Source organism: Sorex araneus, chromosome X (genome assembly GCF_027595985.1).
Source record: "Sorex araneus isolate mSorAra2 chromosome X, mSorAra2.pri, whole genome shotgun sequence".
NCBI lineage: Eukaryota > Metazoa > Chordata > Mammalia > Eulipotyphla > Soricidae > Sorex > Sorex araneus.
In genome coordinates this window covers 94,611,403-94,637,291 of record NC_073313.1, presented here as the reverse complement: position 1 = coordinate 94,637,291, position 25,889 = coordinate 94,611,403, and the positions used below count along the sequence as shown (strand labels likewise).

General features: G+C 37.3%; 1 protein-coding gene across 5 annotated transcripts in view; it reads left to right on the top strand.

Annotated features, from left to right (window-relative positions):
- The window catches only part of GRIA3 (glutamate ionotropic receptor AMPA type subunit 3), a 358,867-nt gene that overhangs the window by 176,589 nt on the left and 156,389 nt on the right, over positions 1-25,889 (top strand). For all 5 annotated transcript variants that reach the window (XR_008627437.1, XM_055123303.1, XM_004606340.2 and 2 more), the window contains exon 4: positions 2,806-2,993. Coding sequence is in view for 4 of the 5 variants with exons in the window: in XM_055123303.1 (XP_054979278.1) it covers positions 2,806-2,993 (188 nt within the window). In the remaining variant the exon portion in view is untranslated. The remainder of the gene's footprint in view (positions 1-2,805; positions 2,994-25,889) is intronic.

The window sequence follows — 25,889 nt, the reverse complement described above, 5'->3', positions numbered from 1 at the left end:
ATAAAAGTTAGATTCAACCTAATTCTTGTTGATTTTTTATAAAATTTTAATTAGAGGGATACAAAATAGTGAGGCCTCATTGTACACTGCATAAGAAATGTTTTTAAATGCTTTAATCTCTTTCTCCCTATGTTTATTTCATAATACCAAACGTTATCCCACTATGTGCCCTCAACGCCTACTGAAACAGAGAACACATGAAAACTCACAGGAAAATGTAAATCTGAGAAATAAATATGCATGGTTCATTTAAAAGGAGTAAGAATTAACATTTAAAGCAATGGTAATTTACTCCGATCTGTAATTTTGTGCTCCTGTGCTGCAATTGCTCATTTGGAAATTACAAAGTGTTCGGTTCTCATTTGTGGTCTTCTTCCTGTATACACCCAACACACAAAGGAGTCATAATGACTGGCTGAGTCACTGCTGCCATCTCCCTGAAGCATACTTTTCAAATGTCAATACCATTTTCTGTCATATTGTAAAGATTCCCATCCATAGCCTGTTAACACCACAGGATAAGTCTGAGGTAGCATTATACCTAGAATTTGTTCAAAAGGTTGCAGGACTTTGGATGGAACTTGAGTGTGCCATGTTACGTGAAATAAGTCAGAGATGGAAGGTCAAATATAGAATGACTTCCCTCATCTATGTCATATAGAGAAACAAAACAAGGAACTAGACAGTAGCAACAGCAAACCTTTGGCCTTGGATCACAAACTAAGACTTCACACAGTATTGGAGGTATGGTGTTGGAGAAGAGTCAGAGTAGAAGTAACATAAGGACATTAGAAGAAGATCTTGGAGGCTCTGGTGGTAGTGAGATGCAATAACTGTGTCCATATAAATCATGAATATTAAGACATTTAAACAAGTTAACTAAACTCTATTAACATATTTTTAATATCTCTCTTTTGGGCCAGGGAGATAGGACCCAGGTTCTTGTAAGTACTGTTCAGAAGACCCTCTCAATATTTTTTTAAATCCCAAAATAAAGAAAGCAGACTCTTTTTCCATTCTCATCTAATGGCTAGATTATTATGCCACAAATAATTTGGACAATGTAAATCATCCCAATCACGCACTTCTCTTAAATTACCTGTATATAAATGGAAATGTTCTAAATTTAGGGGAAGAAGGGAAGCACCTTTTGACTATCTCCCAATAAAAGGATTTCCATATTTTGTGAAACCCACTTAGATCATGGATTCATACAAGATGAAAAATCATATGCACAGTACTAGAGACATGCATACTCTTATAGATCCTTATATTATTCTGTGGATCATACTTGAAGATGTAGTATGGTTCATATTCTGGGATTCACTGCCACTTATAACTTCTTAAACACTGACCACAAACAGGTTCCTCAGACTTAAGGAACCTCCACTCACCCACTTATCCTAGACCCAGGATGTATTTAATGATTATCTGAGTAAATTAACTGAAAAGGAAACAAGAATCTCTGGTAAATTTTTTTGTTTGGGAGCCACACCTGACAAAGTTCAGGGCTTACTCTTGGCTCTGTGCTCCGGAACTACTCCTGGCAGGACTCAGGAGACCATATAGCGTGATAGGGATCAAACCCTGATCCACCAACTGCAAGTGTCCTATCTAATGTTTTACCTCACCATAGCTCCTCCTCCAGTAAATTTATAGAAAAGGGGAGCAGAACTACAAAAGACACAATGTGATTGAATTTTTTTCATAAAGCTCTGATCAAGGAACTATTTTGCATTTTTATATCTTTTTAAAAAAATTTATTGAATCACCGTGAGATAGTTACAAGCTTTCATGTTTGGGTTACAATCACACAATTATCAAACACCCATCCCTCCACCAGTGCACATTTCCCACCACCAATATTCCTGGTTTACCCCCCCTTTCCCACCCTCCCCCTGCCTCCATGGCAGACAATATTCCCCATACTCTCTCTCTACTTTGAGACATTATGCCCTAGAACAGATAATCTGTTATATCTTATTAGGGCTGGAGTGATAGCAGAGAGGGTAGGGCATTTGTCTTGCATGCAGCCGACTCGGGTTCGATTTCTCCATCCCTCTCGGAGAACCCGGCCAGCTACTGAGAGTATTCCACCCACATGGCAGAGCCTGGCAAGCTCCCTATGGTGTGCTCGATATGCCAAAAACAGCAACAAGTCTCACAATGGAGACCTTACTGGTGCCGGCTTGAGCAAATCGATGAACAACAAGAGGACAGTGCTACAGTGCTATATGATTGTGCTAAACCCCCAGTCATATCTTTTTAGGTACTTAGACTTTTTACTTGGTAGATATAATTTGATTGGTAGACATACTTTACCTTGTTGGATAGTTATATTTATGCAAGGATCAACTATATTAAATGAATTTCGTGTCTTTTAAAAGTATATCTAATTCTGAATAATGCTTACAAGAGAGATGAAAGAAATGAGCTCCAAATGTATTAAGAAAGATTGTGTGTACAAATAAGAAGCTCTTGTCAACCATTTCATAGATGTTTTGATAATGAATACTGTTAAAAAATAATTAGGTACTATACTTCAGCTGTCATTACTTAAGTAAAAACTTAATAAATATCTAGACTGGTACCCACAAATTGTAGAAAATTCTTTCCTTTAAAATAAGATAGAGGTGTCAAGCATTTTGCAGCTTAAGGTCGACATGAGTAAACCTGCTCTCCACAATGGATAAGGTTCAAAGGAAACCAGTGAATTGTGAATATAAACTCAAGGGAACTGTTAAAACCTTCAGGAAGTTTTTTTTTTTTGAAAAAAATCATTTTAACCGTTCTTTCTTATTTTAGGATTTTCCATACTCCAAGCAATTATGGAAGCAGCAGTTCAAAACAACTGGCAAGTGACAGCCAGATCTGTGGGAAATATAAAGGATGTCCAAGAATTCAGGCGCATCATTGAAGAAATGGACAGGAGACAGGAGAAACGATACTTGATTGATTGTGAAGTTGAAAGGATTAACACAATTTTGGAACAGGTATGTTTGAGATTTATTTCACTACCACCACAACCACCCAACCAACCAACATGTTAAATCATCGAGCTGAAGCATTTCCCATACTTGCTAATAAATTAAGTAGACAGCAGACTAAAAGTGCCAACAGTTTCTGACAGTGTCTCTCATACTCTCTCCCTCCTCAGTGGCTGCAAAAAAAAGAAAAAGAATATTTAAACTGTAGAGGATCTCTAGATTAATCTGGAAGTCTCTGCAATTTAATTCTATCAGATAAATACAGACTTCCACTTCTGTTTTATAGATAGCTGACCATTTCAAAGTAATCCTCTTCCTTCCTCTCAGCAGGGAATTGATAAGGGATTAGATAAAGCAGCTGGGTAGGGGTTTTGCTTCAGGGGTTTATAGTATCAGGGCAAGATTCATTAGATTTGAATTTGTAGATTTTTTTTTTGCAGAATATCCCTCTGACTCCCGAGTTGGGCCAGAGAATATACATGTCACATAAGACCATTTTTAAAAGTAAAATGGCATATGAAAAAAATAATAAGACTGGATAAATATAATTCAATATACCAAAATGTATTCATTATTAAGCTTGAACATTTAAATTCAAGACTGAAAGAATAAAAGAGGACTAAGTCTCATGGATACTCCTTTTGTAATAGAGTCAATAAAAATTGACATGTGGCGAGAGTTTATTATTTGTCTTAGTTTGTGATTTGTCTTAGTTTCCTTGTGAATAACCAAGTGGCTGTGCTAACAGAAATAAAACTATAAAGGAATGATTCTATCCAAATTTTACCCCAGTATACCTGAAAGCCAAAACAGTCTCAGATATTGAAATTATACTGAGCAGCCATTATCTGGGAGAGCTATTTTATAGCAAATTGAATATATATAAAATTTATTCTGAAAATCTTGATTTATAAAGTTATTGATTTATAAAGTTATTGAGAGTTGAGGGGTGTTTTTGGTGTTGGAGCCACACCCAGAAATGCTCAGGAATACTCCTGGCTGCGCACTGAGGAATTACTACTGGTGGGCTCAGGAGACCATATGGTGCACCAGGGATAGAAACCAGGTTTTCCATGTAAAAGGCAAACTTTCTACCTGCTGTACTATCCTGTCAGCCGCAAATTGAATATTACCAGTTTGTCAGATATGACCCAACAAGGAGATCACACAAAAACAGGAAATAGAAGAGAAGGGAACTAAGAAAGAAAGAAGAGAGGATAGGAAGATGAAAGAGGGAAAATAAGAAGGAAGAAAGAGAGAAAGGGAGTAAAGTAGGGAAAGAGAGAAAGGAAAAACTGCTGAGTCTACATTAAGAGCAGAATATCTCTAGTGAATCACATCTCACAGAAAATCTAGAACAGTACCCTGGTTAAATCAAATTTCCCAACTAACATTCTCTTGAGTTACCTAAATGATCCACCCCTCTCTTCCAAAAAAAGAAAACTGCCTTTGATTTTCTTAGATCTTAAAAGTGAAGAATCAGGTCAGTGATGTTGGTAGATGTACTACATGCCCTCTAAAATTTTATACAAAAATAGCCTTTTACTGGGTGACCTACTTAATAGCCTAAAGCAGAGAGGAACATCCTCCTTGCCATACTTTGTTTTCTTTCCTTTGCACTAGTGACTTTGGTTTCTTGTATATCTTACATTCTCTTAAGTCTTGTGGGTTTTAAAGAAGCAGTATACTGGAGTCTTGGACTCTTCGGAATAATGTAAAAGAAAAAAACAGTGGGTAGAGCTCTGCAGTCAGTATAGCAATTGGGCACTTAAAATATCCATGACTTAGTTTTATCATCTACATAATGGGAACTAAAGTTTATTCTACTGTGCATGACTGATATTATTGGTTTCACAGGCATACAATGTTATAGAGAAAATAATTATTACTAAGAAGCTTCAGAAAAAATTTAACATTCAAAATCTCTTCTTTCTCTTTCATGTCTCACTTCTATCTTCATTTCTTCTATATGCATTCTCACAGTGTTCCTCAAAATACTTTGTGTGCAATGTTTAAAGGACATTATTCAGAAAAAAATAGCAATACCTAGGTGGGGCTAAGAAGTTAATCTCACTTACTCCTTTTCTCTTTCAAAAATTGTCACAAGACTATTAACTTATTATTGTTTATTATGCTAGTTAAGGAATTTTATCAGGCCCTAAGGACTATGGGGTAGAAAGCATGTTTGTCATATTCACTGTTATATCTACAGTGTCCAACATAGAATCCAGCATAAAGTGTTAGACGCATGGATATTGAATGAACATATTTAAGTTCCAGTGAAATTTGACTGTGCTTTCATAGAGACAAACAATATGTCTGTGGACATGCGCTATCAAAAGTGTAAGACTCACTCCCCAAGTCTTTTTATATATGTCATCAATTTGCCGTAATTTTTGAGTATAAAATACATTTCTCATTAAATAAAACATTTAATTTAGCAGCAAGTTAGATATTACATTTTACTTTTAAAAAGTAATATAAATATATTTAATTACAAGATGCAAATATATTACTTTTCTCATTTCTTCCTAACTTTGGCAAGCTTATCATAATTCATCATAAAGCAATCTGTGTCAGATTTTCCCAAAAGATGCCCCATCACTAAAGTTGTTTTCAATTTTAAGCTTATTTTCATGGAAGGAAACTTTTCTAATCTCCCACAAAAAGATACCTCAGGCCATTATTTGAAGTAGAAGAGACCATTATACAATTGTAACATTATTCCCTATAAATCAACTGTCAGCATATGAGAAAACCTCAGTATGGTACAGTTTTCCAACATAGCAACATCTTCAGTTTAATGTTATATAGACTAGCATCCTCCATTTCATGTATAGGTCCTAAATTTCTCTGTGAATGTTCAAATATTCATGCGCTAAATGAAAATTCTTCCAACATTTCTTTCCAAAGTCTTTTTTAATTCTTTCAGTGCTTCAGAGTACAGCAGAGATAATATGCATGTAACTAATCTTTTTTAATATCTCTCCTTAATAGTTTATCAATAAAGAAAGTATTCCAAATTTAAAGGTATTGAAATTAATGTATAAAAGGACAACAGAGATAGAGAGAGATAAAGCCATGAAAGTAACTATATATTTTAAACCATTGACCATAGATCACTGATCTCAGTTGATCACAGATTTGAGTATCCAGTGTTCTTTCTATAGGAAGATTTAGGTGTACTAGTGTAAACTAGTTCCCTAACAGCATTCCTAATTCATTATTGCATTCATTAGTTTTCACCCCTTTATTCATAGATATCTGATTTAATTCAATGGCCAAGCTAACCATTAACTTTTAAAGATTCCCTCTCATAGCACTATTTACCCATGACTCAAAATCTCTATCCTACTTGCATTTACCTTTGGATGGCTTTTGAACATCAAGTATCCTGAAAAGAGGTAGCTCTGTTAGATGCTTAGCATTTATCTGAAGAGGCAGCATATCATAGTGTTTCAGACTACATACTCTGGAGTCAGTCTGAATAAATTCTGTCACTTAATAGCTGTGTGACCTGAGGCATTTTAATTCTCATTGGCTCTACTATTTCCTTATTGTAAAATGGAATGGTAACAGTACCTTAATGAGTTAATGCATGCAAAACATTTTGAAAGACGTCTGGCAACAGAGTGTTTGCATAGTGCTTTGATGCTGAACAAAAATGTTTTCACATAGATTATCTCATCTAAGCCAAGCAGGTGTTTATTATAAATTTACAGAGGATAAATGGATGCTTAGAGACATTTAGATGATTTGTCCAAGTGTGACTTTGTGCTCAACCTAGAAAACAGAAAAGCAAAGATAAAACTGTCTTCTGACTCCTAATCCAGTACCAAGCATTTCTTTTAATTTCTAAATAATTTATTAAATATTTAGTCATTGCAAAAACTTAGATTAGAACCATTCATCAGGTTACATCTTAAAATAATTGCAAAGTAAGTGGAAAAGATCCAGAGAAGAAAAGAAAAAAACTTATAAATGATTAAGGCATTGAAAATAGGACCTATGAGGAAAGGCTAAATGAGTTGCAGTTGTTTAGCCTTGTGAAAGAGAGCCAAGAGGCAGTTTAATCACCATGCTCAAGTATACAGAGTTATCATAAAGAGAGCACTGACCAACTGTTCTGCATGCCTAAGGACAGTACCAGAGCAAATGAGCTTAACTAGACTAGAGAGTTAGCATTAAAAAGAACTCATTACAAGGAGAGAGATAACATGGAGAAAATAAAATCTCACATAGTTGAAGCTATGTGAAGTTTAGACCATCGTAAATTAGTGAAAAGTCAAATTCAAATAATTTTAAGACTATTTTCAATATATAAATATTTCCCAATTTGCTTACACATTATCATTGTCACTGTTATCCCGTTGCTCATCAATATGCTCGAGTGGGCACCAGTAACGTCTCCATTGTGAGACTTGTTACTGTTTTTTTCATATCAAATATGCCATGGGTAGCTTGCCAGACTCTGCCATGCGGGCAAGATACTTTCAGCAGCTTGCCGGGCTCTCCGAGAGGGGTGGAGGAATCGAACCTGGGTCGGCCACATGCAAGGCGAATGCCCCACCCATTGCGCTATCGAGAGTATCTCGACTGGACAGCAGAGTCTGGCAAGCTACCCGTGGCATATTCCATATGTCAAAAACAGTAACAAGTCTCACAATGGAGACGTTACTGGTGTCCGCTCGAGCAAATCAATGAGCAACGGGATGACAGTGACAGTGACAGCTTACATATTAGATTTCTAAAACGTTTTCTGTCAAGAAATTTAAATATCCCCCCTTCAGTCTATAGCATATATTTTCCATAGATAACTCACAGGTAAACCTGAACATAGTTACTGTTTAAATCAGAGCATATGAAAATAGTTTTGCTGTTCTACCCAGGAAAAATATAAAATTCATACCTTCTTTAAAAATATTTTAGGTTAAAATCACATCATAAATGATGTAAATGTAACACGTCATAGGAACAGAATCCTAAACCAAGTCAGATATCCCTTATGTTTCTTTCATTTAAGAACCTTGACTGTCACTTCAAAGACAGTAGCTTTAAGTGAAGCATCCATGTTAGTAAGTCAAGTTTCTAAAAATAAATAAAATGGATGATACCAAAGACCTTTCTAAAGTTTAAGACTATATTATAAAGAACAGCTCTGAGTCCAAAATATGTCTAGAAATTGTGGTCACTAGAGCAAAGTTGTCAAAAGCTAGACTTAGTTAAAGTAAAGTAATAATGTTATAGCCTTTGTCTGATCTCTTCATTGTCCTCCACTCAGCCTATACTGATTCTGTACAATTCCTCTCATCTTTTCATTCCCCCTTGGCACCAATCATTACTCTCAATGTTCCCTGTAGAGCATTTAGCTAACATACCAGTCCCTAAGACCACATCAATTCATCTTGTAACATCCTGTAATATTTAGTTTGTGGTATAGTTGAAAAAACAAGCTTGGGACTCCAATAGATGATACTTCAAATCTCAGTGCTATCACTTCCTTGCTACATGATGTTGAAAAATGTGACAATTTATTTGAAGTTTAATATTCTCATTTTCCTTTTATATGATCCTTACTATTGTGGGGAACAAATGTTAAAATATGTGAAGAATACCTAACACAATGCTTAGCAATATTTAGGATCTTAATAACAGGAAACCATAGCTATTAATTCATGAGTGATAAGATTGTGTACTTATAAAAATTGTTTTGGAACTACTACCCAAAAATGGTATCCTTGTGGATTTTTTAAGTCACTGTGACTGTCACTATCATCCCATTGTTCATTGATTGCTGGAATGTGCACCAGTAACGTCTCCATTCATCCCTGTCATGTGCTAGTGTAGCCCAATGGCGTCTGCTCCCTCCAGGAACATGAATAGCACTTTGTTGTTACTGCTTTTGGCATATCGAATACGTCATGGGTAGCTTGCCAGGCTCCGCCTTATGGGCTGGGTATCCTCAGTAGCTTGCCAGGCTGAGAGGTGAGCTTATATAGCTGAGCTGGAGGTGGTTTGTGGGTGTGTCTCCCACATACCTAACTTTTGGCCCTTTAATTCTTGGTAAACTTGGCCCCAAGCTGTTGGGGCCTGGCCAAAGTCACAACAGCAATTTGGGGGTATCTGGAAGTCGAAGGCACCATCAGGCTGCTGATGCACTTCCCCCACAAGTACAGGTTGACCTGCTGGCAGCACCAATTTTGTGTATAGTAAAATCATGAGAACAGTCTAAATCTTCATGTTACAAAACAACATATTGCTATGCTGAAGTGTCACATTATAATTTTAGTTCAACATGCTACTTGACCTCCTTGTTCTTTGTCCTGTGTAACACTGGGAAACACATACTGAATGATGAACTCAGAGGCTATTTGACAATTACCTAAATCTTTCATCATCACTTAAAATAATTAAAGGTACTAAAACCTGAGAATATATGACAACTGAATTCTCTTTTGCTGTGCTTAGAAATGAATTCAAGATGCACACACATGCACAGCAAGCATTTTATGCTGAGCTATTTCCTCAGCACATACAGGACATTTTTAATAACCAATAGCTATTATATGTTTACAATGTTCTATATTTTATTTTAATCAATGTATCTGATTTAACCTACATAAGAGTCCTATAAGGTACATGGAAATACTGTCTCCATTTTCAAATGAGAAAATTGAAGCTTAGAGGTCATTACAGTCAATAATTCATTGTGCCAGTGTTTAGACCAAAGAACTCTTACTCAAAATGCTATTAGTCATTGCATTAATAAGCCTTGCTTGTGATGAGTATTTCAATCTCAGTATATACGACCAAAGGTTATAGGTGATAAGCATCCTGATAAGACCTGGAGCAGCTCTGTTTATAACAAGCATTATAATAGCAACAAACATTTCACAGGTATCTCACCACTTGATGAGGATCCATATTCCATTAAAGTACAGAATTGAAAACATGCCCCTTAAACCTGTACTTTGAGGAAGAGCTCTTTTATAATGAACAGGTTCATTTATTTATAGTGCTAAAACAATCTGACAATGGGCTTCATAAGAATAGGCATAAATTGTGAGCAGTGCTTTCTCTGAATACCTTGTAAGTATAACTAGCATTCCCTTCTGTGTGCATTTCTTCTTAGGTAAAGAACCACTGTACCCATATTTCACACACAAACCAAAAAATGACCTAAGAGTTTTTCATTTGCTCCTTCCTTTGTTAGGATATAACCTGAATGTGACTGGTAAAGTTTGGAAAATACAAATCACTTTCTATCCATTAAGAACTCCCCCAAATTAAATGGGGCTAGTACTGTGAAAGTATAAATGTCTATAAGATACTTATCTGGGATGAATGCTTAGTTTCTCTGGACCAATAGGCTTGAATAGCAATTCCTGGTACTGCATAATTTGAAAGACTGCTCTTACCAAAATAACTGAGACACAAACACTATTTTCTTTGGAGTTGTAGAGTTATTTTTATAAAGGCTAGCATCAGAAGGACATATTAGCCAAACTGGGATCAACAGATCAGAGCACAAAGGCCCAGGGGATCAAGGAGCTGGGGTTGGGCAAGGGCAGACTGAATAAAGAAGAAAATTTACCAGTTAAACTATAATAAGGGTAAATGGCTAACATATTTTTTTAAAAATTGTCATCCTCAAATATTTCAATATAAGTGAGGAATATTCGTTTCTTTAGGTCAGTGTTTCTGAACTTCTTCCTCCCTATGGCCCTTTTCTGACTTTGTTTCCTTTCTGTGGCCTATCTGCACTCTTTGTTGGTCTCTTAGTCTCATACCGTAGCCCTCAATTTAAGCAATTTTCACATGTGCCTCCCTTGGAATATCCTGAGATCCCATAGAGCAACTGTATGGTACCCAGGTGAGAAATGCTGCTAAAGATAACTGCACTCCCTTCCTCTACACTTATTGAGTTGTATAGTTTGGAAGATATGTACAATTACTTAGCAACTCCATGTCAAAAATGTGAGTACAAGAATGGGGAACTTAGAGTCCTTTCGCTTCTTGGAGAAGCTGACAGTCCCCTATTCCAGCTTTAAGATGAATTTACTCAGCAGCTAAGGTGATTTAACCCTGGAACAAAATTTTGGTCACCATGCTCCCTGCTCAATTTCAAGGGAACAGGATGCATGGTCTGAGTAGGCTGTATTGTCAAAGCAAAGTATTTCCTTACTTTACCTCTCAATTTTTTAACTCTTAGATATATGGTATGTCATCCTTTATTTGTACTTGCCATAGAACTAAAAATATTACATATAGTTTTGCTCCAATTGACATATTTCTTATAGCCTAAAAACATAAATAACACTATCAAAATAGCCATTTGAGTTCTAGGGAGTAATGTTTCCTGAATATTCTAGTTTCATTCACTGTACATGCTTCTTTTCCAATTACTTGTCAGTGTTTTTTGGTGAGGCAGAGCTATGCAATAGACTTTTTGACAGTAATGGAATCTATTCTTGACTAGCTTAAGTGCTATGAAAAACTATGCTCCCATCACTCTTTTGAAAGATTTAATCCCTCTTCTGTTTCTCAGACGTGAGTAGAAGCAGCACCAGAGTCTCTTCTGATACTTTCATAACTTTTGCTTTATTTCATAGACATTCTCTTTCACCCTATCTAGAATCCAAAGTAGAAAATAGTCAAGGGACAAGGTTAGGAAAAATTATGGATTTTGTGGGTCAGGGATAGGGAAGTAAATTACTCAAATGTCTCCTCCTTTCCATGTCACAACATTACCTAGAAGTACTCTCTTTGGGTAGAACCTTTTCAACATTGGACTTTCTCAAAGATAAAACTCCATACTTATTTTCGGGCACTCTGGTTTTTTCCATATTGTGGCTATTGTGAACAGAGCGGCAATGAACATGGAAATGCAGATGTCATCTCTACTATACCTTTTTGCCTCTCCGGGATATATTCCCAGGAGTGGTATTGCTGGGTCAAATGGGAGCTCAATTTCTAACTTTTTGAGAATCGTCCATATTGTTTTCCAAAAGGGCTGAACCAGTCGGCATTCCCACCAGCAGTGAAGGAGAGTCCCTTTCTCCCCACATCCACGCCAACACCGGTTGCTATTGTTTTTGGGGATGATTGGCTAAAGAAACTCTGGTATATTTACACAATGGAATACTATGTAGCTGTCAGGAAACATGAAGTCATGAAATTTGCATACAAGTGGATCAACATGGAAAGTATCATGTTGAGTGAAATGAGTCAGAAAGAAAGAGACAGACATAGAAAGATTGCACTCATATGTGGAATATAATGTAACTGAGAAGTACAAGTTGGCAACGATGCAACTTCTGGCAGATATCTCTCTGGACTTAGTTACTAAAATACTAAATTACAGAAACCCAAAACTGAGAGGCTGCTAAGTGTGGTCACTCGACCTCATACTTCTTCATCCTCAGCAATGGAAAACAAATTATCTAATGCTTCCTTTTCAGCAGGTCTGACTTTAGGGGAGAGACTCTCCAAACAATAATAGTGAGTTTTGTTGAAATATTGTATGCAATCAAAGTGAAAGTAAAGTGAAATTTATTAGTTACACAGGCGGGAGGGGCTTAGGGTGGGGGGGCTAGGGGCGTGGGGGGTTAGGGGTGTGAGGGGGCGGGGTGGAGCTATACTGGGATTCTTGGTGGTGGAATATGAGCACTGGTGAAGGGATGGGTATTCAAGCATTGTATAACTGAGATTTAAACCTGAAAACTTTGTAACTTTGTAACTTTCCACAATAAAAAATTAAAAAAAAAACTCCATACTTAGAAATCCAAAGTTATTATAGAGACCTGCTTTAGAGGCATGGCTATAAGCTGCTAATTAGACTTCTACCACCGCATACTAGTAGCTCTATACTTCACACATAGGTCTGTGTCCCCCATGACATTCAAATTATATGATGGAGAAAACACACACACACACATATATATGTATGTATATTATATATACACACAGACACACATATATATAGTGGCTGAGTATCAGATAGGAGACAGTACAACTACACTGGAGATCTTCTTGAACCAAAGCAGAATGTCATTATTTTATAGCCTGTGTTTGATAGACTGAGTAAAAAGATTTTCTTAATAGTATTTGGCAGATAAAACTTACCTGGATTTCAAAGAACAATCTAAGGTCATACCCTCATGATAATGAAACTACAGTCAACCAAAATGGGACCTCTTGGAGTAAATAGATAAATTCCAGGATACTTAAACAATCACTGCATAATTATACTCATGTCTTCAAGAGTTAAATCATGAAGTAAAAAGGAAAGCAAATGTGACCATACCTGCAGAATAGGCATTGTAATTTACATGAAAAATTTTCCTTTAAAGGGTCATAGTACTGTTCTGAGGTTAATACTCCCACAGGGAGTATTATAGTCATATTACTATATTAAGGATTATTAGGAGAAATAAATTTCTTTTATTTTTATCTTTTTATTATTTTCTTTCATTTAAAAATTTTCAATAGCCCCTGGCAACATGAATTAAGTTAAAGAGTAGCATTTCAGGGGCTGGAGCAATAGCACAGTGAGTAGGGCATTTGCCTTGCACGCGGCCGACCTGGGTTCGATTCCCAGCATCCCATATGGTCCCCTGAGCACCGCCAAGGGTGACTCCTGAGTGCAGAGCGAGGAGTAACCCCTGTGCTTTGCCAGGTGTGACCCAAAAAGAAAAAAAAAGTAGCATTTCAACTGCTATAAAATAATATATTGAAGGCTCAGTTTATATGTGATGATAAAGCAGAAGGAAATGAGAAAACTATACAACATATTTTGCTTATTAGCAAATTAATAATAAACAATAATGTTAAAGTGTTTCTAAGATCTATGCCATTCCATCTTCTACCAGGTGCATGTTAAGACCCACATCATCATCATCATCATCATCATCATCATCATCATTATCATCATCCCGTTGATCGTCAGGATGATGGTGATTCTTGTGCAGTCTCAGTAACGTCTCCATTCGTTCTAGCCCTGAGATCTTAGAAGCTTCTCTTTACCTGTCCCTCTTAACGGTGTCACATTGGAGGCTCTTTCAGGGTCAAGGGAATGAGACCCATCATTGTTACTGGTTTTGGCATATGAATATGCCCCAGGGAGCTCACCAGGCTCTCCCATGAGTGCAGGAAACTCTCGGCAGCTTGCCAGTTTCTCTGAGAGGGTGAACTAGGCTATAAGATGTTGGGAGCTTCCGGGAGCTTGGTTTTATAGTCTCTGGATGTTGCCTGTTGATGGGATTACACAGCACCGGGGGCAGTTTCTGGGTGTGACTGCCTCGCTACTGGAAAATGGGGGATCTGGGCAGAAGAGACCCAATCCCGATTTGAGCAGGCTTGGAGATCTCAGCCCCAGGTCCCTCACACCTTGGTTCCTCTGTCGGTTCTTCATGCATGAGGCTCATCCAAGTCATGCCTTGAGCATGACTGAGGCTGGGTTCCGGAGGTCTTCTGCTGCCGGGGCTCTGCTCACGGCGGGGAGGGAAACTCAACCTTGGAGAGGAGCCCCAGTGAAGACAGCCAGGTGCGGGGACAAGAGACTCTGCCTAAGACCCACATACCAAAATATGTCCCATTCTTCTTTGTTCTCTAATAGCAATGCTTCCAGATTTAGGAGAATATATAGCCAAACTTAACTATTCACCTATTTCATCTCTTACTAGACATTATCTTGCTTTTTTCTAGTTCTAACGATTTTAAGTTTCTTTCTTAAATTGACTGACTCATCCTTGTTTTTCTAGGAATGTTTTTGTTATCTTACCAATTATGGTGTCCAATAATCTGTTACCTTAATGACTTTGTGATTTAATATTATCAATTAATGTATCTTAGACTACCTTTTGGGCTGGAGCCATAGCACAGCGGGTAGAGCGTTCACCTTGCACATGGTCGACCCTGGTTCGATTCCTCCGCCTCTCTCAGAGAGCCTGGCAAGCTACAAAGAGTATCTCACCCACACGGCAGAGCCTGGCAAGCTACCCATGGCGTATTTGATATGCCAAAAACAGTAACAACGAGCCTCACAATGAAGATGTTACTTGTGCCTGCTCAAGCAAATCGATGAGCAATGGGATGACAGTGACAGTGACAGTGTCAGTGAACTACCTTTTAATTACTTTGATGCAAGAACGTGCCTTAAAACTACAGAACAGTGATCCAAAACAAAAAGAGTTTAAAAGATTTCCTAAAGATAACCATTGCAGATATTCTGATTTTTCAATATTTCATTCTATTTTATTAAAGCACCATGATCTACAAAATTATTCATAGCTAAGTTTTAGACATAGAGTGTCCTAGCACCAGAGGCAACTTCTCTGCACCAATATTCCTTCCCACCCTATCCTCAGTCTGCCACCTTGACAGGCACATTTTTAAATTTGTTAAAGTTTAGATTTTGTGTTTTCAGTGTTATTGACTCTTTCATTTGGATACTTCACTCTACCATCTACCACCCATTTACACCACTGATATACCTGAACTTCTTTGACCCTGCCCTTCCCCATCCCTGTTGCTCCCATCTATCTCTTCATCCCCCATGGATTTCTTTCCTTCTCTGTCATTATCCTCCATATAATATGGGGTCAAGAGTGAGCAGGGAATTTCCCCTTTAAGACATTGTAGACATCCTTTCTCTTAACTCTAATATCCTCCAGACCCTAAATGCCTTTGACTCTGTACTTGCACTGAAAACCTTCGACATGCTGGGTGATTTCAGCATTTACTGGCAGTCTTGAAAATACGTATTCCCTAAGATGCAGAGATAGTTTTCCTAGGAGTTAGTAGCAAAAATCAGCATTCTATAAATAGAGGTTTTATCTTCAGCTTATTATAAAAGATAGTCTGAATCTCTGGTCATACTTCACACTAGATTGGCTAGACTGGCTTTGTAAGTATTTAGAAACAAATCCCCTCTGGGAAAATAAAGAGAAAAAACCCATTCAGGATCATTACTTTGAAACAGCAAGACTCTTGTTTATTTCAAATGATAGAAGCTTTGGTCTCAAAAAGGAAATGCTCCTGCTCAACCAACAGTTCTCATCCATTTTAAAAAATATATAATACCTCTTTATTTTCTTGATTGTTTCCTATGAGGTTTGGTTTTTTTTTAATCAACACAAACACAAATTAATTTCATTAGAACCTATTGAGAGTCCTCAGCATGACTGGAGATACCCTGGTGTTTTACAAAGCAGACTATGGAAACCTTAGGCAAAAGACCCTGGTTCTATCTCCAAGCTGTATGATTTTTAAAAAGATAATGAATTTTTCTGTACTTCCATTTCCTAAACCATAAAGGATGAGTTGAATATGATGGTTCTTTCAGTTCCCACAGGCTGTTCATCCCAGAGTTTGGAAAAACAAGGTAAAAATATGAATTCAAAATATTCACTAATAACTAGTCCCAACCCCTTTTGTCATACTCAGGCTCAACGGGGGGGGGCAGCAGAGAGGGAATCTCTACCAGAATTTTTAGTATTAAGGCGTCTGATTTCAAAAATAAAAATTAAGACCATGCAATTCTTACCAACATGTATAGAACTAGAGCATATCATGCTGAGTAAAGTCAGTCAGTATGAAAGGAACAGGCACAGAATAATCTCTCTCATATGTGGGACTGAAAGATACATAGTGAGGTAACAAAAAAGATACAAAGGCAATATAATGGGAAATTGAGCCACACAATTGAGTAAAGGTGGGTGAGAGGGAGGGAGATGAGGTCCTCTGGGAAAGAAAACAGGTATACTGGTGATGGGTGTGGTGTTGGAATTATGTCCATGAGAAATCATTATTAATAGTATTGTAAACCAAAAAATAAAATAGAATATTTTAAAAATTAAAATTAGTTCAGATGAAAAAATAAAACTAATTCACAAATGCCTTTAAGAAAATCCCATTGCTAAATCAAATGAAACCTCATATCTATTCTTTTTTTAAAATTTTTTATTAGTGAGTCACCGTGAGATACAGTTACAGACTTACAAACTTTCATGCGTGCGTTTCAGTCATGCAATGGTCGAGTGTCCATCTCTCCACCAGTGACCATTTTTCACCACCAATGGTCCCGGCATCCTTCCCACAACCTCCACCCCGTCCTCCCCCACCCCACCCTGCCTCTGTGGCAGGGCATTCCATTTTGCTCTCTCTCTCCTTTTGGGTGTTGTGTTTTGCAGTAGAGGTATTAAGTGACCATCACGTTCAGTTTATAGTCTACTTTCAGCCTCATCTCCCATTCTTTTTAAGATTTATCACCATATCACTGTCATCTCATTGCTCATTGATTTGCTCAAGTGGATGCCAGTAACATCTCCATTCGTCCCTGTCTTGGTCAGGGTCAGGGGAATGAGGCCCATTTTTGTTACTGTTTTTGGCATATAGAACACTCCCGTTTTCCAGTAGTTTGGCAGTCACACCCACAAAATTCCCCTGGCGCCATGTAATCTCATCAATGGCCAAGATTTAAGATGTAGAGTACAAAAAATATTAGTCACATATAGCTCTTTATCCCCTCACAGGAAATAAAAATGGTTTCAGTTGGCACAGGAAGAAGACACTCTGATACATATTCCTCTGTATAGCTGACACTGTGAACACATCAGTCATGCCACTGTAGGCACTGAGTGGATGACAAAGTCATATGTGTTAGAATTACTGACTTATAACATTAATGAATTTTTTAGACTCATCTTCCAGCTTTATCAGAAATTTCCCCCAATTAAGTGCAACAAAATGTTTCAATTAGAAGTTTCATCACATAGCTGCTTGATTACAGGATTCTTGTCCTAGATTCTAACAGATGCTATAGTAGTTAGTTTCCAAGTGCTGCAAAAAGTGTAGTCTCTAATACCAACAGAAATGTTAGCTATTGTTCAGGTTCATATTTTCACAGTACCCGATGGTTAAAATAATTTAAAACTTTGGACTCCTTTACAAAGAGGCACCAAACAAATGCAAAATGATTGCAATAACAAAAAATACAAATGTGCAGACTCACGCCCTAAGGGTTGGTCTAGGCTAAGATCAGGAAATTGGTAAAACTGAATTTGGGCAAAGGACTACTATGAATTTAATGTTATTGTTACTGATATCCACACAACCTTTTCAGTCTAATTAATTCCATTACTATTGGAGAAGCTTTCATTCAGCTCTAAATTGACTATAGATGGACTTTATCTGACTAAAGTTTTAAATGGATTAAAAAAGATAATATTCAATGGTCCAATGTCAGGGTATAGGGAGATTGAGAAAAATTGGTGTCACAGAACTAGAGGTAGAGTTAAAGTGAAAGGGATTATTAGTAATCAGACACAATTATTTTCTATTCAACCTTTAAAATTTATATATCAAAGAAGTTATATATCAAATAACTTTCTAAATATAGTTGTACTACCAACATCCTACTGAAAAATAATAGAAATTAACTAATGTTTTTAAGTAATCTAACACTAGGACAAAAATCAAAAGAATCTAGGAGCTGAGTTATCCCTCAAAATCAATAAGTGATGCATCTGGAAAGATAGTATAGCAGGTAAGGTGTTTTCCTTGCCCAAGATCAACTCAGACTTGATCCCTGACACTACATATGGCCCCCCTGATCATGTTCAGGAGTGATACCTGAGATTAGAGCCAGAATTAAGTCCTGAACATCACGGGGTGTGACTCCATCACAAAATAAACAAAAGCACAGACCACTGAGTGAACTTGCACAGCCATAACACCTTTCATCAATTTAGCAACTTTAACAATAAAAGATAAATATCCTTCCCTGATTTACTAAGATGCTGTTAAAATGAATTCAAACATCTCTAAGATCGTATATGACCTTCAGTGAGAGGAAGTCTGCAAATGTCAAACATTCTAGAATGCCTACACCTCCTTTCTTAAAGAAACTAAAATAAATAAGACAGGAAATGTGTGGTCACTGGGTCTGAACTCAAAATACATGTAAATTCTCTCTGAAATCAGAGCAAAATATCAAGAGAAGACTATCTTGAGAAGTCAGAGAGGATCTTAATGGCTGGGATGTTCTCCTTGGAACCTACATGCGTATTTTTCTAGTACAATGTTACTCTATTCTGATTCTCTTAAAGGACTGATTTGTGAATGCTACCAAGGAAGTCAATAGTACTTTGGTTATGGTTTTTGTAGACCAAACACGTCTGTTATATGACCTGACTGATTGCAAACGAATGTACTCTAAAGTTATGTTGGTTATAACATTTTCCATGCTTTTAATTGTCACAACAGTGAAAATTCTAACTCTACATTTTAGCTGAATTATTACTTCAGACTGAGGCAAGAAGGGTGCAGTCTCTTTTGGAGATCAGCATTGATAGAAAATGTGCTTGCCAATCATAGGGATGTAGAAAATGGATAACCGGGTTAATGAATTTGTATATCAGGACCTTGAAAATACTGTTATATACACATGGAGAGGTTTGAAAAGGAGGAACAACAAAATAGAATGGAGCCTCATGAACTTCGGTAATAATGTCTACTAGATTAAATGATGAGGCTCCTGGATACTGAAGCAATGGACTAGGCAGCCAAAGAAGATACTAAGAAAAACTTAAGGTATTATTAAGTGCCTTGCCGTCACTGATATCTCTTCAACAGTTCTGAGAGTCCTTTTAACTTCTCTTGACCTATTTCAAAGGACTGCTGTGCTTAACTTAAGAAACTCCTGTTCGATAAATTACTCCTCTTCCCTCTTCCTTGTCCAATATAAAAATCAATTATGTCCTGACATACTACTTTGTTACAGTTTTCTCAAAGGTACACAGGACAGAAATAAACCTTATTTGTACATTCATTAACTTAATCTCACTCTCACCCACTTGAGCACAGCACATCCCTTCAAACTCTGACCTAAGCCCCTTCACTATTTGGTTTCATGGCAACCACCATCACACTGCTGAGAGAGAATTGTAAGGATTGGCAAGAAAGTGCATCTCCCAACAGAACCATTAGTTCTTCTGTATTAGCTGTATCAACAACAGGTGGTAGTAGTCCCATCTCTAAATCCTCAAACATTTTCTTTCATTAGAGAGGAAACATTGTTCTTATCTCCTTACGATAGAAAATATATGCAATTTTATACACTCAACCTATTAAAACTAATGCACTTATTACAGTATATTGAAACTAAATAGGAGGAAAAGTTTCACGTAAGAAAATTTCCCAAATATACACTTCAGAAACTTTATTCACTGCAGCCTCCACCACATCACCCGCTTAAACTACAGCCAGAAGCCTCAAAGCCCTCAAAACACAAGGCATATGAAAATTTATCCCTGTTCTTTTAGGATTCTTTCTGCTCGATGATCTGAACTTCCTTAATTTTCTTAACTCTAGTCGGGAATTTATGCATGACAATCTGGTTATCAAACTAACTTAGGTAACATGGTTTAGGTAACATGGTTACAATATTGTTAACGTTCAAGGTTTTGGTGAACAAAGTTACTGAACTTTCATTACCACCAATAAGCCTAAGATCCTCCACTCCTAGTTCTCTCTCACCCTTGGTCACTTACTCATTACCTCTTGCAAAACCACCCCCCTAGCCATACTTCAGTAATCTTGGTTCTTCAATTGCTTGTCCTCATTCACTATTGTCTATTCCCCTGTTTTATTTCTCTATATACCACAGATAAGTGGAATTTGTTAATTCAGTATTTGTTCTTCTCCGATTGACTTATTTCACTTGATATGATATCCTCGGGCTCTATCCAAGTTGGAGCAAAGTGCAAGATTTCATCTTTTCTTAGAACTGCATAGTATTCAATGGAGTCTACATACTAGAACTTATTTATCTAATCATCTGTTGTTGAATATTGGGTTGTTTTCATAGCCTGGCTATTGTTTTCGGTAAACTATATTTTCTTTTGGTTTTGATGACATGCTTGGAGGTACTTGGGATTTACTCACTGCTCCATGGTCAGAGATCAGTTTTTGCAGTGCTCCAGGAACCATATGAAATGCCAGAAATAAAACTGGGATGGAAAACTTGTGAGGCAAGAATATTAACCCTTGTACTGTCTCCTCACCCCCACAGGACAGTATTTTTATGACAAAATTATTTTCATGATAACATTTTCTTTACTCAGAGCTTAGCAGAAAAGCTATCACACAGAGATGAATTTTCCTTACTGTACTTTAAAGGAAGATAGGATGATGATGATACTTTTTTTTATCTCATTAGCACATAATGCAATAGCACAGCGGGTAGGGTGTTTGCCTTACACGAGGCCAACCCAAGTTTGATTCCTTCATCCCTCTTGGAGAGCCCGGCAAGGTACCAAGAGTATCCCACCCACACGGCAGAGCCTGGCATATGCTCCCCATGGCATATTCGATATGCCAAAAACATTAACAACAAGTCTCACAATGGAGACGTTACTGGTGCCCGCTCGAGCAAATCGATGAACAACAGGGCTACTGTGCTACAGTGCTAGCACATAACCCAACATATTATCTAACAAAGTTTTTTTTGCATAGAGAAATAGCCAGGACTCAGTTCTTTTTTTTCTTTTTTCTTTTGTCTTTGGGCTATACCTGTTGACTCTCAGTGGTTATCCCTGACTTGGCACTCAGAAATTACTCTTGACAGTACTATGGGATGTCAGGTATTGAACCTGGGTCAGCCATATGAAGGGCAAGTTCCCTATCCATTTTCTTATCTCTCCAGTATCCAGTACTCAAGTATTAAGGAAAACTAAAATATAACCCATTACTCATGACCTCTCTTACATGTATGTGGGGCTTAAAGATACACAGTAAGGTAGCAAAAAAGAGCAATGACAAAACAACAGGAGAAGTTATAGATACAACTCAGTTGGTGGAAACGGGTGGTTGAAGGAGACAGACAGTAGGGTCTTTGTGGGACCAAGATGGTGATAAACGTGGTGTTGGAAGTATGTGCGTGAAAAAGCATGATTGACAGTTTTGTAAATCACAGAATCACAATCAATTTTTTAAAAGACCAATTACTAAAATGTTCCCCAATCATTTTTTTCAAATTTTTTTAAAAATTTTTATTTTATTGAATCACCGTGACAAAAGTTGCAAAGCTTTCAGGTTTAAGTCTCAGTCATACAATGATCAAACCCCCATCCCTTCATCAGTGCACCTGTTCCCCCACCAAGAACCCTAATATATCCCCCTCCCACACCCACCCCCCACCTGAGTGGCTAATGATCTTCACTTTATTCTCTCTATACTTTGAATACATTCGATATTTCAACAGAGAACTGACTATTATTATTTGGAATTTTTCCCCAACAATCAAACCTACTGAAAATGCATCATTTGATAATTTGTTTTCCATTGCTGAGAATGAAGATTATATGAGCTCGCGTCCACGCAGGTTTGGATTTCTGTTGTTTTGCCTCAGTTTACAGTCTAGATTCATTTCTATAAGAAGTCTCTGGGTGCCAAAATGGGTTAGTAGACCTCCCAGATCATATCCTCCTTGGGGATCATAGTCCCCAAGGAGCAGAGGGGCTGTGTCATGCGTGGCTACTCCGGATCTCATCTGGGCAGAGAGCGTGCCGGTAACACCCCCATCACATGATCTCTTGCGTGCCACATCACTACAATCTCGTATCTCTGGGTTGTGAGCTCTAGAAGATGGTGGACGCTGCGTGGACACTGCTGCTGCCTCTGCTATCTCCCGCGTAGAAAGAAAGCTTTGGGAGAGAAAATCCTTCCCCCTCCCCGGGCAGCATGGGGTTGTAGCTCAGTTCACAGTCTAGGTGCATTTCTGGGTGCCAAAATGGATTAGTACACCTCCAGGATCATAGTCCCCAAGGAGCAGAGGGGCCATGTTGTGCCATGTGTGCCCTGGATCTCATCTGGGTAGAGAGACCCCAATCAATTTTTTTTAATCCATTACTCAAATGTTCTCCTCATAGAGCTTACATAAATAGAAATATATAATTGGAAAAAACAATCCTTATACTCTTTACTGCATAAATAAGGGAAAGAGAAAACTTTTGTTTTTCAAAATTTTATTTTATTAAAGCACCATGAATCACAAAGTTATTCATAGTTGGGTTTTTGACATGCAGTGCTCCATCACAAATCCCACCACCAGTGTCAATTTCTCTCCAGCAGTGTCCTTTGCAGACTCCAGCCCTTAGATCAGGGAGTTGCCCTCTTTGAGACAGAAAACTTTTATGTGCAATCCTTTCTGCTAGGTCTGCTAAAATGGTTTCAAGCCCTCCTTGAAAGCAAGACAGTGTTTCTATTCATATTGTCTCTGCTATTGTCTTGAACAAGAACCAGAAAGTTTAAGAAAATGTTAAAAAAATCATGGATCAAATCTTCAAAGAGCTCGTGGTTTATTAGGGAATCAGTCTAGTAAACAGTTTATCATGTTCTAGTGTGGTAAGTCCAGTAATAGAGGAGAACACAGATCTTAATGGTATAATACAGTAGAAACATGCCTAACAAAATTTATTCAGAGATAAGAAAGGCCTTTCTCTTGGTGATTTGTTGAAATGAGACTTTAAGGACAAATATTATTGGTTTGATGGAGGATAAGCATTGGAAATTTATATTTTCATAGGTAGATAGGCTCCTCTTATCAGAGTAGATGCTAGTAAGCAATGACAATTAGGTAATTGAGAATAACTCAGATGTCATAAAGCAAAATGGTAGAAACTAAGTTCCAATAAGTACACAAACTATATTGGCCAGAAAAGGCTTTACCTTTCATAATGCCTTTTGATCCTCAAGGCAATTAAAATTGCACCATATTTGAAAGGAGAAGTTTCTGTATATGGATTAAACCACCCCATCATTTATATTTCTTCATTGGTTTTACAAAGAACAAGCTGAGGTGCTGAAAAGAGGGCTAACATATATAATGGACACATAAAATGAGTGAAAAATGGAGACTTAAACCCAGATATGACTACAAATATGGGTTCTTTCTGGAAGACCACCTTTCTTCACCTCCCCTCCACTTCCCATCCACCTGTCTTCAATTAGTGTTTAGGTTAAGAATTGTGTTCATATGAAAGCATGATATACAATATGAAGTTAATAGCACTTCTCATATTTTCCTCTATATTTGGAGTCCTTACCTTTCTCATCATCCATAGACTTTGACTAAGTATCTGCCTACAGGACACTTGCTGATATATTAAATAATTTTATTTTTTATTATTATTAACTAATTTTAAATGGGGCCCTGACTTAAGGACTTCTAAATGGGCTGTTAGGACACTAGACTGAATTGGGTAAATAGTAGTCTGAAAGAAAGATGAGAGACAGACACCACCTAAGGTTTTCATTGCTGTATCCACAGAATCTGAACAGTTTGAAATACAGAAAGTGCTCGATAAATATTTGTTGATTAATTAATTATCTTCTTCACATTTTCATAGTGAATATGTCCTCATGTTTATCATTTGGAGACTAATTTCCAATTCTATAGCTCTGAATACATGTTATGACTTTTATTCATGGTACATCAAAGGAAATCACCTGGGAGACTTATAGAAATACATATCTAACCCTTTGCAATTATAGCAAAGCTGTGTCCTTAGCACAGACCAGCATTTCCCAGTAGTGAAGGGTAATTCAGAGTAGGTAGTTTTATCAAGCAAAAGCCTTAGCCCTTCTGTAGCAGTATGAAGTTCTGGAGATACAATCCCATCATTTGTTTCACCCATACAACAAAGCAGAATACAAATTTTTATTTAAAAGCAAGTTCAAGTAATGAGTTTTGTTTAGGCATGACTAATCAATTGTTAAGATTACTGTCAGTAAGCATAGGTAGAAAATCTCTGTCTCAGATACATATAGTCCATTAAGGGAGATTAAAATGTGCATTGCATACAATTACCTTCATAAAGAAGAATAGGGGAAGAAAAGTAGGTTTGAAGACAATCACTGTGCATCCTCAAGTAGTCAAAGTCTTGATCTTTCAAGACTTCGTGTTGGGTTATGACTTTTCACTTACTTTCACCATTATACAAATTTCTTATTTCATTTGGTTTTCAAGACTTGGAAAGATATGGGCAATTAGACTGTGTCAGAACAATCAAGGTTAACCCTAGTATAAATATAAAAAACAAAGGAGGATAAAACATCCTGAAGTCACTAGGATGCTGACCATTTGGTGCCATAGTGCTATACTGGCACATACTTCTAAGTCAAAGGCTTATATTAACATGAAGGAGAGAATACAATTTTGCAATAAAAATCGTTAAATGTGTATGCTCTCTGACTTTTTTCCAAAGCCCACAAGCCTGACATTAGCACTTTTAGTGTACATCCTAAGGAAATAGAACATTGTATACCACTACAGAGATTTGGTGCTGAACTCACTGCCCACTGGGATCGTTCTAAATTTCAAGAGATGAAGTTCACTCATGGGAGAGGGATCAAAGTAGGAGGCAACCAATCTTAGCACTGGAGCACTGTCTATTGTCCCGCTGTTCATTGATTTGCTCGAGCGGGCACCAGTAACATCTCCATTATGAGACTTGTTGCTACTGTTTTTGGCATATCGAATGCACCATGGGTAGCTTGCCAGGTCTGCTGTGCAGGCAGGAAACTCTCGATAGTGTGTCCTCTTTTTATTTCTTGAAGTAGTGTTTTGTAATTTTTCTTTTTCTTTTTTGTACTGGACTGGAGCGATAGCACAGAGGGTAGGGCAGGGCATTTGCCTTGCAAGCTTGCAACCAATCTTAGAGGGAAATATTTTTTACAGGTACATATATATATATATGTTTATATATATGTATATATATATGCACACATGGCTCAACATTAATAATATGTTGGTGATCTCTTATAGAAGGGCTTAATGGTCCTTGGGCGAAATACAATAGGCTTCAGACTCTTTCCTCTAAGGAAACTTCCTTGTACCAT